General features: G+C 45.8%; 1 protein-coding gene across 4 annotated transcripts in view; it reads right to left on the bottom strand.

The window, feature by feature from the left end:
- Positions 1-2,670: 2,670 nt before the first annotated feature.
- osbpl8 (oxysterol binding protein-like 8) overlaps positions 2,671-16,887 on the bottom strand; it is a 62,918-nt gene continuing 48,701 nt past the window's right edge. For 3 of the 4 annotated variants that reach the window (XM_083691789.1, XM_083691791.1, XM_083691792.1), the window contains 20 exons: positions 16,734-16,804; positions 14,969-15,049; positions 14,227-14,328; positions 13,794-13,997; positions 12,650-12,734; positions 12,252-12,408; positions 11,552-11,777; positions 10,021-10,205; positions 9,692-9,773; positions 9,490-9,588; positions 9,088-9,184; positions 8,747-8,845; positions 8,504-8,601; positions 8,270-8,359; positions 7,299-7,435; positions 6,664-6,849; positions 5,902-6,055; positions 4,803-4,908; positions 4,403-4,508; positions 2,671-4,142 (listed from right to left, as the gene is read on the bottom strand). In XM_083691789.1, coding sequence (XP_083547915.1) covers positions 4,007-4,142; positions 4,403-4,508; positions 4,803-4,908; positions 5,902-6,055; positions 6,664-6,849; positions 7,299-7,435; positions 8,270-8,359; positions 8,504-8,601; positions 8,747-8,845; positions 9,088-9,184; positions 9,490-9,588; positions 9,692-9,773; positions 10,021-10,205; positions 11,552-11,777; positions 12,252-12,408; positions 12,650-12,734; positions 13,794-13,997; positions 14,227-14,328; positions 14,969-15,049; positions 16,734-16,804 — 2,501 coding nt within the window. In that variant the 3' untranslated portion in view covers positions 2,671-4,006. The remainder of the gene's footprint in view (positions 4,143-4,402; positions 4,509-4,802; positions 4,909-5,901; positions 6,056-6,663; positions 6,850-7,298; positions 7,436-8,269; positions 8,360-8,503; positions 8,602-8,746; positions 8,846-9,087; positions 9,185-9,489; positions 9,589-9,691; positions 9,774-10,020; positions 10,206-11,551; positions 11,778-12,251; positions 12,409-12,649; positions 12,735-13,793; positions 13,998-14,226; positions 14,329-14,968; positions 15,050-16,733; positions 16,805-16,887) is intronic. The other variant, XM_083691790.1, reaches the window with a different exon arrangement.

The raw sequence follows: 16,887 nt of genomic DNA, 5'->3' as shown, positions 1-16,887 counted from the left end.
TGGAAAAGATCACAGCCATTACGGGGCTGAGATTGAAAAGGCAGCTTGTTTGCTGCCACCTTGACGAATGCAAACGACTCCCCGCTCCCTCTATCAAACGACCAAACGTTTAGCATATGCTAAAGAGCCCCTCCTCAATCCAGTGAATTTCATGCATAATGCAGTGGGCATAGCTTTAATGGTACATGCGCCCTGCGTTTCTCAAAGCTGCATCAGCATGCATCGATCATCAGTGCTTAGCCACAGCTCAGCCGGGTCTTTATGACTCACCACAGACACTCCTAATCCACCATTAAAGCCGTAAGTTACTTTTTAGTGTTGGTGTTAACGATGGTAAATGAGCGGGGGGGAGTGAAGGCTAACTCAGACGCAAGGAGGTGTGATTCACGGTTAAGACCGCTTCAGTAGGGCTGAGCTATCAGACTCCGGAGGCCACAGTGTCAACATGAAGTGCAAACGCTGGGACGAGGCAGGGATTGATATCTGAGGCGGGATGGGATTGTTCTGTTCTTGACCCTGCTCCCCACCTCCGGTGCCCTTGTCGATTAAACGATTAAAGAGAGACTAGGGCTATGTTCCAATGGTATTACATGGCTTCCTCTCCCTGTCTCCTTCCCTTCACGTTAACTAATGGAGGTCAAAGATCTGAATAGCTTTTCAGCCCAATTGTCAAATCCTTTCAGATAAGGGCTTATGATGGGAGAGAGATGAGGGAAAGAAGCCGTTTTAGACTAGTAGGACACGTCCACAACCTAGTAGTGGTAGAGTAGGAGCTGCCTCTCTACCCCGAAAGGTCAAAAGTGGGGACTGTGTGTGTGTGTGTGTTTTGCTCTTGTATATAACTGTTCTGTCTATAGCAGTTCTGTACTCGGCCGAGTGTTTTCCGTTCTATGTGGGACCCAGGAAGAGTATTGGCTGTGCAGCAGTGAATGGGGATCCTGATAAATAAATACATAAACAAATAAACTGTGTAAACACTTATCTTGTTGTGTGCTACACAGCTTTATGAACCTGCTTCACAGTGCTTCTAGACAACTCCTGTGAGGTGGATTATGCCTGGCGATGAGAACTGGTGGATGAGTGGGCAAAGAGACTCAACGGCGCCCTCTAGTGATGTTAGGCACCTGTTACATCTGTTAGAGACCAGACTAGTGTTTTCTAGCAGCTTCTGAGGAGTGGATTGATAAGAGTTCAGACTAGAATTACAGACAATGCAGTTATAACAAGATAAGGAAACAAAGGGATATCACACAGTGTGCTAAAATGAATGAATGTACAAACAGTACAAAGCCTGGGGGAAATCAGTCTTTGACAAAACCACAAATCATTCTCTGCATCACACAAAAGCTTGATTGTTTCTGCAAGGTAGAACTTCTTTGAAATATATAAAATATTATATATATATATATATATATATGGAACAGCATTGTTTGCTTACTTCATAATCTTTGTCTTTTTTTATAATCTCGGAAGACAATCTAAGTGAGTTACTCTTCAGCAGCATAAGGTGGGAGTCCATCACCTGAGCACTACTACATGAAGTACACATAAGACTACATGAAGTACACATAAGACTACATGTAGTACACATAAGACTACATGAAGTACACATAAGACTACATGTAGTACACATAAGACTACATGAAGTACACATAAGACTACATGTAGTACACATAAGACTACATGAAGTACACATAAGACTACATGTTCTGGGCTGTTATGATTTTGGGACCTGGAGTTTTTTCTGACCAAGTGGCCTGACCTGGCTGTGTTAATGGCCATAATGATGGCTCAGAGTCGTTCCCGGTCAGATCATGCTGTCTAGAAAACCCCCTGGCCCTCAGCATTAAACACTGACCAGGCAATAGAGTTCAGAGAGGCTAAAATATAGTTCCCAAGAGGCCCCAAAGACAAAGACAATAAAGGATGTAATTTGTTTTTATTTGGTGATATGTTACATGTGACGACAAACTTCCAGGAAGTTATTCTTGTCATACAAATAAATACCGCCGGGTACAGAGAGACAAGGGGTTTGACGTTGAACACCAGTCAAGGAGAGGTCCCTCTGTGTGACCGCGAACGACACAGGACAGAGGAATAATATCAGCATCATCGTCTGTATAAATCGGTATTGAAAAAAAGGAAAAACAAAACAAAACAAAAACAATAGGCTATCCTACAAGCGAAATGTGCCACATAGAAAACAAAAAAAACAAAACAAAACAATGCATTTTTATATTACAACAAGATGACAACGATAAGCAGGAGACATGGGTTGTTCCCCTGGTTTTGGTGCCTCGATGAAGAGAGAGAGAGAGAAAGAGAGAGAAAGAGAGAGAGAGAGAAAGAGAGAGAGAAGGATGGAGGGATGAGTCAGAGAGAAATTTACTCTCTCCAGTGGCAGGAATCAGCTTCCGGAAAACCCACGGTGGCGTATCTACGGAAACGCTCGGAGGGGTGGGACTGGGAGGAGCCAACCCGTCATCAAGCTGGACACTTCTCTAAGGCTTGATATGGCACGTCCACTCCAAACACTGGCCACGCTCCCCCCTCCCCCACACTTTACACCGGCCCCTACCCTCCCACTGCCCCGGCCCACCCTATCCCACCCCACCCCAACCCCCACCACCCCCCACCCCCAACCCACCCGCCCAAACCCCCAGCCCCAATTTAGAAGGCACTGGTGTAGTTTTCGTGACCACATTCTAACGTCTGGCTTTCTGCTATGATGAGAGTGACGAGGCGATGGTGATGACACATACACACACACACACACACACACACACACACACACAGCGGCCCACAGAAGACACACAGGTAATGGGTGCGCGAGACTGGCTTGTTCACAGAGCGTGTCTGTGAGAGAACATCTCTTTTGAAGAACACACAACCGCTAGGAGTGAGTCAGTCCCGTGACTACTTCCACTGGGGTTGGGACTGACGTCTAGTCTACACACTGTGTTTGGCTGGTTTCTTTACATCTAAGTCTTTTCCGAGTGGTTGACAGTGGTGAGTAGCAACTACAAAAGTCTCTGAGCTCCTTCCTCTATCACCCTACTGAGTGTCTACTATATCTCATAGTAACATTAAGACGGCATAGGGCAAGAGAAAGAACGTTCCTCATACTGTACATGCTAACCATACAGTAATAATTCAAACACAGCATCTATTTTACATTGACCTTGTATGCAAATGTGAACAGGAATGATCATTTTTATAGTTTACTGTACTTGAAAATTATGATGTATGATTCAGAAAATTATTCTCATCGCTTTTTTGTTGTTGTTACGATTTGCCTTCCTTTATTTTCTTCCCGATTCACCTTCAAGTTTGGAAACTCAAGTTGTATCAAAGCATCAAAAAACGTCACATATATTGGACCACTTCAATTTTGTTTTGCTCTCCCTTATCCCTCTTTTTTCAAGTAGAGGTCGTCTCACAAAGGACACACCAAACAAACAAACAAAACGAAAAACAATCTTTAAAAAAATAATCAAATGAAAGGTCTCAGTGTAAAACGTTCCCTGTAGTTGGTGAGGCGGAGGGCTGGGTGAAATGCAAGGGTCGGCGTCCGTTAGCGAAAAAAGAAAATGGCCACCATACAACACACTTCGATGTTCACTTCAAGGCCAGTTGACGACATCTCCCCAAAGGCGGCAAAGGCTGAACGCCAAACCTGACCTCCCAACCCTGGCCGTCGCCTCCCATGTTTGAAATAGGTGGATCTTTCATGTGTCCATGATAATAAGAGCTAGCAGGTAAAAAATAAATTAACTTAAAAACAGCGTTGTGGAACGTCGGTTCAGGAGCGTTTGTGTATTTGGGACGTTTGAGGTTGTGGCCTATTGGGGGTGCAGTGGTAGAGTCAGGAGAGAGAGAGAGAGAGAGGAGGGTGTGGCTAGGCTTTGGAGACAGTTGTAGTCCATTCCTCCTCCGTAGCCTGATCAGACCCCATAAGTCCTGGATGTATGTGTGTCTCTCTCTCTCTCTCCCTGGGCTATGCCTGCTACTTGAAGAGGAAGTTGATGAAGACCTGAACGAAGATGAGGAAGATGATAATGGCGTAGTCGCGCTGCTGGAGGAAGCCGCCCTCCGAGGCCGTGTGGCCTGCCGCCACTCTGCTGCGCAGCACGATGACGCTCCTGGGAAGGGACGGGACGACACACACACACAGTTACTCAGAGCAAGCTCACACTCCAAAGTGCATACAGACTAACAGACTTCAATCAGGGTCCTTTTTTGATCACTAATCTAATCTATGTAATATATCTGCTTCATTCACAAACACGCATACATGTTTCTCAGATCTTTCACACATTAAACACACACACACACACACACACACACACACACACACACACACACACACACACACACACACGTCCAGAGGTTGAAACCCCACCTGTTTATATCCTCTTGTGTCTGCTTTATAGATTCAATGGCACTTTGAAGTTCAGTAAGGTCTGTTCCTTTTTTCCTTAACCGGCTGCTATGCTTGCTTTTGTGTCCTGAAACAAATAAACAGCACAGGGAAGGTCAATAAGCTGTAACACAAACACAATAACACGGAGGGCAGGCATTACTCATGTGGAAGTCCAACTGGTTTAATAAGCATGTGTGTGTGTGTGTTTGTGTGGTGATGTTGTGGCGTGTGATTGAGTATGTGTGTGGTGTTGCTGCGATGTTGGTGTGTGTGTTTATATCGTCATTGGTATTGTGGCGTGTGATTATGTGTGTGTGTGTGTGTGTGTGTGTGTGTGTGTGTGTGTGTGTGTGTGTGTGTGTGTGTGTGTAGGACTTACGCTCGCTGCCGGAGGAGTCCTGGCGGTCAGGCTCGGGGGAGGAGCAGCCACTCTCTGGGCTCTTGGGCTTGTCGCTCTGCTTGTGCTTTCTCTTTGGCCCTGTCACCTATAGCACCAGGAACACACACACACACACACACACACACACACACACACACACACACACACACACACACACACACACATCAACCCACAGCCACATACACCAGCCACCAAAGCAATATGGGCGCGCGCGCGCGCACACACACACACCACCAAATCAATATGGGCAGAAACACACACCTCTTACAATACCAAACAAAAATACCAACACAAACACACACACATTAAAGGGATGGTTCAGCCTAATTTCACGTTTAGGTGAAACATCATTTTAACCCCAGCTGTCCTAATAGGCTAGTAGTGAAAGATTCTCCAGTTCTCTGTTCTCTACTTTGCTAACGGACAACCAGAGAAGCGTTCACTCCTGGCCTAATAGGACACCTCAGGGTAAGATGATATTTCACCTAAACATGAAATTAGACTGAAACATCCCTTTAACTGCATCCTCACACATACAAATAAAAATAACACACCCAACTGCGCTTAAAAACAACGTAAACACATTCACACACATATGCGTACACACGCAGACACACACACTCACGTGCGCACACACACACATGCTAATCAGTAGTACAACAGTAGCTGTGAGACATGCGAGCGTGCTCATCAGTGACATTCAGTGTAAGAAGTCTCTAGCACATCTCCAGAAGACAACCAAAAGACAACCAAAACTGCCAACTGAAATCACCAACCTAGATAATAGTATAACACAATACAAAAAAAGCAGCCTTCAGAAGTCACAAATTATTCAAAATCATCCAAAAACACAACATTTAAGCTGTGAGGGAAACAAAATGGACGTGTGAGAGACAGGCTGGGCGCGCTGCCACACTGAAGCAGCCAGCCACAGGCGATGGCGGATTTGGTGAATGGTTTGGAGCAGAGCGCAGGCGGAGGGCGGGGCGGGCGGTGAGAACGAACTGAAGAAAGTGGTGGCAAAAAAAAAAAAAAAAAAAAAACTCTTGGAGAGCGCTGTCTGTTTTGGCCAACCTACCTGGCACTTGCAATTGTCCCTCCTGGGCCCCTGGTTACTGAGACTAATAACACTGCCAGAACGTACCATAGGGGTGCGGTGCCGGACTTTAGTCTGGATCCAGCCGTCTTTCTCATACTGAATCATATCATTCAGCGGATCCCACGGCCGGGTGCTGTGGGGGTACACACAGACACAGACACAGACACACACACACACACACACACACACACACACACACGAGAGAGAAGGAGAGAGCAAGAGAGAGAGAGAGACAGAGAGAACAGGAAGTTACAAATCATTTCAATAGATACAGCTTTGGGATATCGAAATCCCACACTTAGACGTTGTTATAAATACATTTACAAGGTGTCACAATGTTACTGTATGTCACTTGTAAAACTTCTGGACATAGATTTGATGTACAAAGAGAGCATGGCAAAAATATCTACAGTAAGTACAGTCACATACTGTACACATTCAGTCTTCCCTGACCATGCCTTGAGCATGCGTTGAGCTCACCCCCTGCAGTTCCAAAAATATCCACCAGATGCCCCTGCCCCCCCACCTCCTCCTCCTCCTCCTGAACAGTGTGTAAGCAGTGGGAAGAGGATGACGTTTTCCCCCAAGACACTGATCTAAGGTCAGTATTGCAGTTAACTCACTCATGTTTCAGTTCAGATTTAAGGAGGGTGAGCTGATCCCAGATCTGTGTCTAGGTCTAGGAGCAACTTCTTCTACCCAGAGTTGTATTGAGTGTCGGCGAGACGGTCTGGTACTTACTCGGCATATCTATAATGCCACTCCCCGGTGACGGGGTCCTGTTCGAAGAGCCCCGGTGCCCACTCCTCACACTTGGCCTTGCGCTCGCGGGTCGACTTCCTCTGAGCCTCCTCCAGGATGAACTTCTCATTGGTGGCCTCCGTCTGGTCCTTGTTGTTGATGGCCCGCGTGACATGCTGCCATAACCTGAGGGAGGGAGGGAGGGAGGGAGGGAGGGAGGGAGGGAGGGAGCGGGGGGAGGGAGAGACAGAGGGAGGATGAGTACCACTGACAAGAAGTAGATATTTCAAAGGATGAATTGAAATTGGAAGATTATAATAGAACTCATGAGCTCCCTGTTATGTGGACTTTTCATTTCACTTTGCATACTGACTGAGCTGAAATAGAGTTGACCCAGACTCTGATGAACGGAGATCGTGGGAGGATGACAAGAAGGGCTGAGGAGATGAGTAGAGGTAATGAGAGGATGAAGAGGCGGTATGAAGGGATAGATGAGAGAGAAGGGATGAGAGGCTGTCTTGTCTGTCTGCCTGCCTGCCTGCCTGCCTGCCTGCCTGTCTGTCTGCCTGCCTGCCTGCCTGTCTGTCTGCGAGGTGTAGTTGATAAGGCACTGTAATGATGAAGTGAATTGTTACCTCTCTGACTCAAAGTCTCCCTGTTCCTCTGGGGGGACGGTGCAGCGCGTAAGCCTGCTCTGACGCAGGTCAGGTGTGGGGTTCCAGAACGTGTCCACCACGCCTGTCTTCTTATCGTTGATGAAGATTTCACTGTCCTGGAGGCGCCATACAAACACACAGAAACATTAACACATGCTTGCACGCACGCACACACAAACACACACACACACACACACACACACACACACACACACACACACACACACACACACACACACACACACACACACACGCATTCAAACCTTCACACATCTGACTGATATCCGTTCACCTGCCATCAATATTGTCTTTAATCTGGTCAGACAAAGTGTTCCATCTTCACAATGTACCCCCATTTCCAGGCTTATAACAAATCCATTGTTAAAATGTGTCTCAACAGCTGGCTGATTGAATGTCGCAGAGAACTAATGGCCCAAATAGGCTGAGAGACCTGCATCCGTATTGACCCATCTGGAGACGTGGCTAGCATAAACAACACACACACACACACACACACACACACACACACACACACACACACACACACACACACACACACACACACACACACACACACACACACACACAGTGCGTGTGTCAGCTTCGCCAGGTTGTTATTCCTCTCACAAAAGCCTGGCACCGCCGCATTGAGCTGGGAGGTAATTACCCCAGAGAACTGGCGGCCGGTGTGTGAGAGAATAATGATTCAGCTCATTGTGATGTGAGAGCAGTGGCGGTGTGCTGGTTTCTAACATGATTGGCTCCCTGAAGTGCAGCCTGGCTGTGGCACAGCTTGAGGAAGGACACGTTAGAAGAAGACTCCGCTGGACACAGCCACAAAACCTTATCAAAGGCAGCAACAACAACATACTGTGAAATAACTAATAACAGAGACACATGGACAGGCTGGCACAGCTCAGCGGTCTCCGCCGGACTAAGGCCTCACTTACCCAGTGTCCCTCCAGCGTCGCCAGCACCTCCTTGCCCAGCTTGATCTTCCCAGAGATCTGGTTGACGCTGTCACTGCTGCCCAAGAACGGCTGGAAGAGAGAGGAGTTTTCATCGCGTTGGGAACGTGATGCGGTATACGACGCAGATTAGACTCGGGTTCGAAGCATTAACTCTCCGACAGCTTGAATGACCGTGTGATTCATAGGGAACGTCTTCTTTTTCCTCAGTCTCACCTTGAGTTTGAACTCGAGCTGGGCGCTGTAGCCCGTCTTCTCACAGGTGATGGTGATCTGGCCTGCCAGCTCCAACGTCATGGTGCCATACAGGATGCCTACAGCGAGAGGGATCACAGACGTTTACCATGGCAGCAGCATACGGTGAGCTGTTGTGCCGTCATTTGGAACCATAGAGAGACTTGAGTTCCTCACGACGAGGAGTAAAATACACGGTAAAAAGGGTAAGAGATGCGTTCAGACCTTTACAGTGAGCGTAGGGCATGTTCATGACATAGTCTTCTCCTCTGTTGAGGAAGCTGAGGCGAGCTTCTCCGTCTAGTATGGCCGACAGGGAATTGCCTGCACAGAGACAGACCGTCACGTTAATGTCTACTGTAGGAAGTGCCCTGTACTATATGCAAAGTTCAAGTGCAATTAAAAACAGTTTCATATCTTAGATCAGTTTTGAGCTTTTTACTCCCCTTCGGAAAGTGAGAAGGTGGAAACTTTACAATGGTGCAGATACTTAGTACATCTGGTTTCTACCTCTACTCGTATGCTGTAGCTTGTATCTCTAGGTGTGTGTGTGTGTGTGTGTGTACCATAGAACTTGGACTTGGCCAAGATGCTGCCGCTGAGACAGAAGCCGTCCTTCCTGTTGCTGACGTAGAAGGCAGACACTGGAGGATGATGGGACACCTAGAGGGGGCGGGGGAGGAGAAAGAGAGAACACACCTGTCTGAGGGAATGGATATCATGATAGGTACAACCAGTCCTGATCACATTCTCTGTCCCCCATGGTACGTGACATAGCAGACCACATATCACACTCACTTATCCATCCATCCATTAATTTATAAATTATTTAATAAATCTATCCAACCATCCACCCATCAATCCATCGTCCTCATTCTACCAACAACACAAGTCAGATGCACTTTCATCCTAACAGCCAAAGGGTTAGGTTAGCTAACCCTAACCCTAAATATGCAAGGCCCTGTTACCTGCTCTGAGATGTAGAAGGTCTTGCTGTTAGTCTTGCTGTGTAACCACATGCAGCGAAAAGTCTCACCGATGATGGGGTTGTAGGGCTTCTTCAGTCCCTGCATTTCAGAAAAAAGAACACATCGTTTAAGAACCTCTAAATGAATGGTAGGGAGGGACACAGGGCTGAATTGTGGCTGGTTGGATGGTCGTTTCATTCACCTGTGGCTTTTTGTAGAAACCAGAGATGTACCACTTCACCACCTTCTTCATCCTGTTGTAGGCATTCTCCTCTATCGCAGCCCTGGAAATCACCACAACACATTACACATGGAAATCAGTGGCTGACAGAGGGACTGAATGGGGACTCAAATGCACATACAAGTTAACAATGCCATGTCGATATGCCTTTTGTTTCATATCTGCTGTAGGAGTAAGCAGTTCATACTCCAAGAAGAAGTCTGCAGTGGCACTTCTTCAGAGAAGACGTCTGTCTGATATTAGTTGTCGTACTTGGAGAGGAGCGTGGTCTGTGTGGTAATATGACTTACTCAGACAGGAAGTCAGCGTGGTAGTAGTAGTCGGACAGCTTGTCCAGGAAGGACCTGGGCTCCAGGATGAAGGTGGGCAGGACCACTTTAGACAGGTCCATCCCAGGCCTCACCTGCTTCAGCAGGGTCCAGATCAGAGACTTGTTCTCCTCCGATACGGTCTCTGTCTGAGAGGCCTCACCAGCCTGGGGAGAACGCACACACACACACATTTTGGGATTCCTGCACACATCACACATAAATATACACACTCATAGGGTCTATGCCTATACTATATGAATACTGCTTCTCATCTGAGGGTAAATGAGCTTCAGTATAGCATAACATTGAATGCACAATATAATAAATCAATGAATGAAAACCGGTGATTACACGTGAAAATGGTGCCTTTTTTAGTTCGTGAATGGACTTATGGAGGCAACTCGATTCAGCACATAACACACATCTCTGGTGTGAGTAACCTCATTGTGATATTAAATAATTAATACAATGGTTTCCCTCCTGCCCTCAGCCTCTCCTAGGTGTTTAATTAGATATGTCAGAAGTGACATTTCTGTACCACAGACCCACGGTGATGGATTTCCAACCCCCCCAATCCCATCAATATCAAACACCCGCATGCGGCACTTAGCTATGGCTAAATTAAGAGACTCAGCAGAGCAGTGCTCAATATTTCATGATTATAATATGAGCATATTATATAAGACACTGCATCATAATCTCTCTCAAGACTTCCTAATTACTGTACTTTTCGTTTTCTTGCCGCATTTTTAGAAGCTTGTGGACAATATTCTGCAGAGCAAGAACAATGTCTGTGGGTTAGTGCAGCACTGTGAGACAATTGCTTGGAATGTGGGCAAGTCCAGCCTGACAACTGATTGATGGTAGTAACGTTTGTATTGGATCAATTGGAATTTATTGCCTGGTCTGACTCCCAATAAAACTGACAGACTAAGGGGAACAGTATAAAGAATGGTCTGCAGGGGAGGCTGGTGGAGCCGACCCTTGTCTGCAATGTCTCGTCAACACACTGTTTCAACGTCAGTGACTAAAACAGATATGGGAATAAAGGAAGGGGAAACAGGGTTATGTTGCTGCTCTGAGCTGGTATGAGACTGGGGTGACTCAGGCTCCTGACAGTGATGTGACGTACTGTAGGTTATACAGGTGCATCACAGACTGAGAGGATGAAATAGGAGTGCTCACACACATCCTTAAAAAGTATTCAAATATGACTCAAAGTCATTCTAAATCTAGTGTATATATATTGTATATACATTGTATATATATATATATATATATGTATATGTTCGTAGTGTGTTTTGTGTGTAGTGAGGCATTGCTTTTTCAGTATATATACTACCGTGTACTTGACACAAATTGGAGATAACCATCTAGATTCTATAATTTGCAAGGACTAAATTAATTCAACAACCTGTACGTAAAAAAAAAGCACTTCCCTTGCTCAATCAGAGGCAGTAATAAGGACTTTTGACCAATTAGAGCCTGCAATATCAGAGTGTCCTCTCACCTCCCCCAGCTCCTCGTGGGACTGCTCCAGGTAGGGGGTCTCCCGCAGGGCCTCGTTGGGGTCCATGTCGATGTAGGAGTCGTCCTGGCGTTCTGACGTGTCACTGTCGCTCTCCTCGCTCTTCTCCAGACCCTCGTTGTCCGACTCCTCGTGGTCCTGCTCGTTCTCCCGGTCCGACTTGTCTGAGTACAGGTCCGGGTCTTTAAACTGGTCGCTGTCGTTGAACCTGGAAGGTACCAACAGATTCAGGACGAATTCATGTCTATTCACATATAAATCTACATACTGTAGTATGAAGCTAACTGGCTCTATCCAACACCGATATGAAGCTGCCATAGCTCTGCTGTAAAGGATAGTGGATCTGCTGTATTGGGTTTACCATCTCTCTTCTAGAAGGATAGATCTCTCTGAGTTATGCCTTCAAAGCACTGGCTAAAACCACACACATTCGCCACAACATTTTCCACCCTACGGAGAAACACACTACACAAACCAACCCCCCTTTTGAATGAGAAACACATGGAATCTTACATTCAACAAACTTCAACATTACAAGGCACATCAAAAGAGGACATGGGGGCTCAAACAGACTGCTGACAGTGGGAGAACAAAGCTCTGTGTATCCAGTGAGAGCTGGGGGGCAGAGAGGGAGACACACTGGGCAGAGGGGGTGGTACGGCAGAGAGCTGGGAAGACTCACTGGAAGCCCTGCATGTTATGAGCACGGAGCAGGCTATAGAAGTTGATGGAGTGCTCCCCGGCCGTGCCCAGCTCCTCCTTGCCCTCTCTGATCATGGTGCGCTTCAGCAGGCTGGAGCACTTAAGAGCCAGCTCCAGAGCATCCATCCAACACCGGCCTGGGAGGGAGGCAATACTGTTAGAAGAAGCTGATGTACAAGACTACACAGGTTCTGCATAACCCCATGTGCAACTTACGGATAATGTAAGAAGGGAACACACAAACACTTGCACAAACGAACGCACACGCTAACGCACGCACACTCAGATACTGCTAATCCAGCAAAGGAGGAAACTGAAGCAAAAAAATTGAAAATCAGAGCACGTACACAACTTATAGCAGTAAATAACCTGTCTTACCGTCAGACTCCGAGGCGGCACGGAAGATGAGGTGGCTGCTGGGTAATGGCTGTGTGATGGAGCCCACGGCCTCCCCTTTAGGACCCTGACATCACACACACACACACACACACACACAGAGCAGAGCAGGTCAGCACATGCTCACAGAACAGAGAAAGACGAAAACCAATGTGTGTGTGTGTGTGTGTGTGTGTGTGTGCATGTGCGTGTGTGTGCATGTGTGCTTGTGTGTCTGTCCAAGTGAGCATGACTCATCACTTATTATCACAGATGAATGAAGTGGACCTCAATGGCAAGTCCCACTGTCATAAACCTTACAAATCATTTGCAATGGCATTCACATTTACTCCAACTGAAATTTGCACTGTGGCAATATCACAGACAACTTTGAGGATAAAGGTCTTATAAGTAACAAGTAAGTAACCTCTCATTAAATTCAGTTTCAATTCAACACTGACTGCTTCAGTAGGTGAGTCATAATGCAAACATTTGATGACAGATGAACAAGAGCGAGATGGGAACTCGAACAGCGATGTGGAGGTGGAACGTTCATTTCAAGGCTAAGTGTACACCGATACACAGACCGCCTTTTATCATTCAGCTCCTTTAATACCACAGCGAAATGGAACACAATTGTGTTGAGGAACAGCTAACATAAAAACATATCTGAAAAGGGATATAACATGTACTATATGGTATCTAAAGAAAAGACTACAGAAATAGAAAACGTATGAATTACTTATGATGGCTCTGTGTAATTATCTGACCTAACCTTTTTCTCTGCTTCTACGGCCATTAAAAACATCTTGAGTCTCAGTTCACTATGCAGCTAAATGCTGAAAGCAGAATGTTACTCTGTAATCCAGTGGATTTGTTGTTTTCATTAGTCAATAGTAGACCATTCATCAAAAAAAACATGTGCTGCTCTCTGGAGTACAAAAATTCGGTGTGACCGTTTTTTTAGAAAGTGAACACAGACCTTGCATGCACAGAATGTACACACAGAATGTATGCATCAAGGATTGACCAGAAATACACGGGAAAATGGATTTCGGGTAAACCTCCCCTTTAGGAACTACCTTTGCTCCTCCTCCGGAACTGAGATTTTATCCCACAGTAAATGATGTGTTGATGATGTCTTTACCTTGACCGCCCAGATGGACTGTTCCAGGGGATGGAAGAGTTTGAAGCAGAAGCCGTCCTTCTTGGAGGGTCTCTCGATGAGCTCGCAGGCGTTGAGCAGCACTGTGCCCACCCACTGGCCGTTCTTGTGGGTCTTGTAGATTAAGAGGACACCTGGTTTCAGCACACACCACAGCTTGGTCCAGCTCTTCAGAGTGCCCCGGATCTGAAGTAAGAGGGTATAAACAGGATATACTGAATGTCAGGATATCTAGTAACCTGTAATTGGGAACACATTTCAAGAAAATGCTATGGGCAAGTGAGCTGATAAAGTCTCTGGAGAAACGTCTGTACAGTAGACCTGGGATCTTCTAATGTTTCCTGAGAACCAATGTGCTTATGGAGCTTTTTATGCTTGTTGAATGAACATAAATACGTGCAGCTAATGATCTAACCTTGAGCCAGTCAGCCATAACGATGACCGAGGGGTCGGTGATGGTGCTGAGGAGCTCCTTGGTGGCTCTCTTCTTTTCCTCCCTGTAGTTCTTCTTCTGCACCTACAGGGGCCACACACAGCACAAGCATGACGCTACATTTCAACATCTTACTCGGACTGAAACACAAGACAATATTCAATCTATTCCTATGGGTCTATTGTACACCATTGAATAGGTGAAATTTGGGAGCTACAGTATCTATCTTACATGATCAGACCAAAAACCCCTTCAAAGACATGTTCCCTGAAAAACTTTTCCTTTGTCAAAGGCAAAAGACTAAGCCCATTATGTGGAAGGCAGCAAATTGTGGCTTTAGAGCAGACTGTTGCATTTCTCAGTGTCTGACACCTGACGGAGCATCAAAAACACAGCATCACCAGCATTCAGTGTGAGGCTCCCAGCCAGCGGAAGGAACGGCTCCTTTTGAACTGCAGTGGTGGGTCAAATCAATAATATTTACGGCATTCAATCTTTATAACTGTATCTACCTGCTATTTAGCAAATTTAACTTCCTTCAGGGTATGCTTGATAGGTTATGATAATGAGGAGGAGTTAACAGTTTTCAAGGGTTGCTACAGATGTCAGAAAAACTATGCCATTCACATTCAGTGTGAATCAGATTTTTGTTCAAAAAGTATATGTATTTATGTGGACTGAAGGCATCTTTCACGTTGCCTCCGAAGGAAATGCCTCTCCTTACCTTGAGCGACTCCTTCTTGGTGAGCTTGTTCCCGGACGTGGAGACATCCTTATCCGACCCATTGTAAAGCTTGGATTCAGACTGTGGAGACGGGGGAGAAACTGTGAGCTTGATAGTCAAGGATAATTCACTAGTATCTCAAGCTGTGAGACCAATGGCAATGCATACTTTTGTCACATTAGGCAAGATCCTAAACTTTTGCGATATCCATACATAATGTCAAAGTGTCTGGTAAAAGTTATGCATGTTAGTGTAAATATAGTAATTAAGGATTCACCCGATGAAGAAAACGACCCTAAATTCAGTTTTAAAGGTATCAGTTTTTTGGTATCTATATTACAGAAAGGTGTGAGAATGATTACCTCTGAAGCTTCAACTACCACCATGACGACAGTCCCAATTGTGCCTCCTATCAATAAATAGGAATCACAGAGGCTAGATGCTATCCTATCCTGTGGCTTTGCCTGTCATGCCCTTTGTTAAGCCCAGCGGTAGCCCAGCAGACGCTTTGCTACGCTAATGAAGAATGTGGATACACAGGCATGCCTCTGCTTCCTGCCTTCAGGGTCTAAGAGGTCTCATTTAGAGAGAGGAGAGCATGAGCATCCTGGAGCAATGCCACTTAAATGCTCAAAAAACAACTGGTAGTCGAGATGGGAAGAGGACACAGAGGGCAAATAAGACCTAGCATCTCAACTCTAAAAACAACAGCCTCATGCTGAGTCAACACCCCCACTCACTCTCTTTAATCTTGCTCACCCAAGAACAGGAACTACAGCACTTGAGAGAACATGTTAGCCTCAGTACTGCAGGTGTTTTAATGCATTGAAGACAACTTTTTCTCCCTACTACAGATAAAGAATGCAATTTTCAGACACAGAGACCGAAAAAGCAAAACTTTAGAAATAAAAAAATAAGTAAATAAAAAACTTTAATAGAAATATATTGAAAAGGATTCAACCGAGGATAGTTATGAAGCATCTAAAACATGCTTCTGTTGATTGCTCTGAAGACCGTGGCCATGACTCAGAGGATTTAAATTAGTCAAATATCTTTGTTCAAAACCCACACATATCAAACTCAACTTGGTATCAAGAGGGACGGAGAGAGAGAGAGAGAGAGATAAGAGAGAGAGAGAAATCAGGGCTTTTGAATGTTCCAGAACATGAAGCAGCTCACGTTGCTATCAGAGCCGGATGACAAACTCATAATGAGGGTTTAATGAGATTCTGGTCCAATCCGACACTACTCTGGCATGACTCAGAATACAGCTCACAAACAGTCACATCAACATTGACAATATGGCGTATTAAGCTTGGTATAGACTAAGTTAGGGCCTGAGGGTTCTCTGGTATAGTGTATTAAGAAAGAGGTTTATGTGGTTTATCTGTGGGTGTAACTCATATGAATGCAGCTCCTGCCTGAGACAAGGTTGGGTTACAGATGGAGGCTCGCTCTACAGTAATTCCGTTATTCCCAGGTGTCATTAGAACCAAGGCTTTGACGCCCACACCTGTGCGCAAACGCACAGACACACACACACACACCTCTCCCTCCCCCCTCCAACTTCTGCCAAATTTCGCATAATCAATGATGAAATGGTTGGAGACCTTGGCTGTGGACCAGAGGTGATATACATTTCAAAAGCATTGATTAGTTCCCTCTTCAGGAGGAGCGGATGCATGTGAAGTCTGTCTTGTACAAGCTGTCAAGAGAAAGGAAAGGGGGGTGGAGAGGAAGTTTCAGGTGTATTTCTGGACCGTACCTTGCTCTTGGATATGGAGTGAGAGGAGTCCTCTTTCAGAGCTAGGGCGTCTTCTTTCCCCCGGTCAAAACCTGTAACAAAGGCAAAGACACCCTCAATATATCCACTCCACTGCTTCTAGTGAGACTCTTTACACAATACTGTAGTGGGAAAG

This window comes from Argentina silus, assembly GCF_951799395.1.
Source record: "Argentina silus genome assembly, chromosome: 20".
NCBI lineage: Eukaryota > Metazoa > Chordata > Actinopteri > Argentiniformes > Argentinidae > Argentina > Argentina silus.
This window is presented reverse-complemented; position numbering and strand designations above follow the sequence as displayed.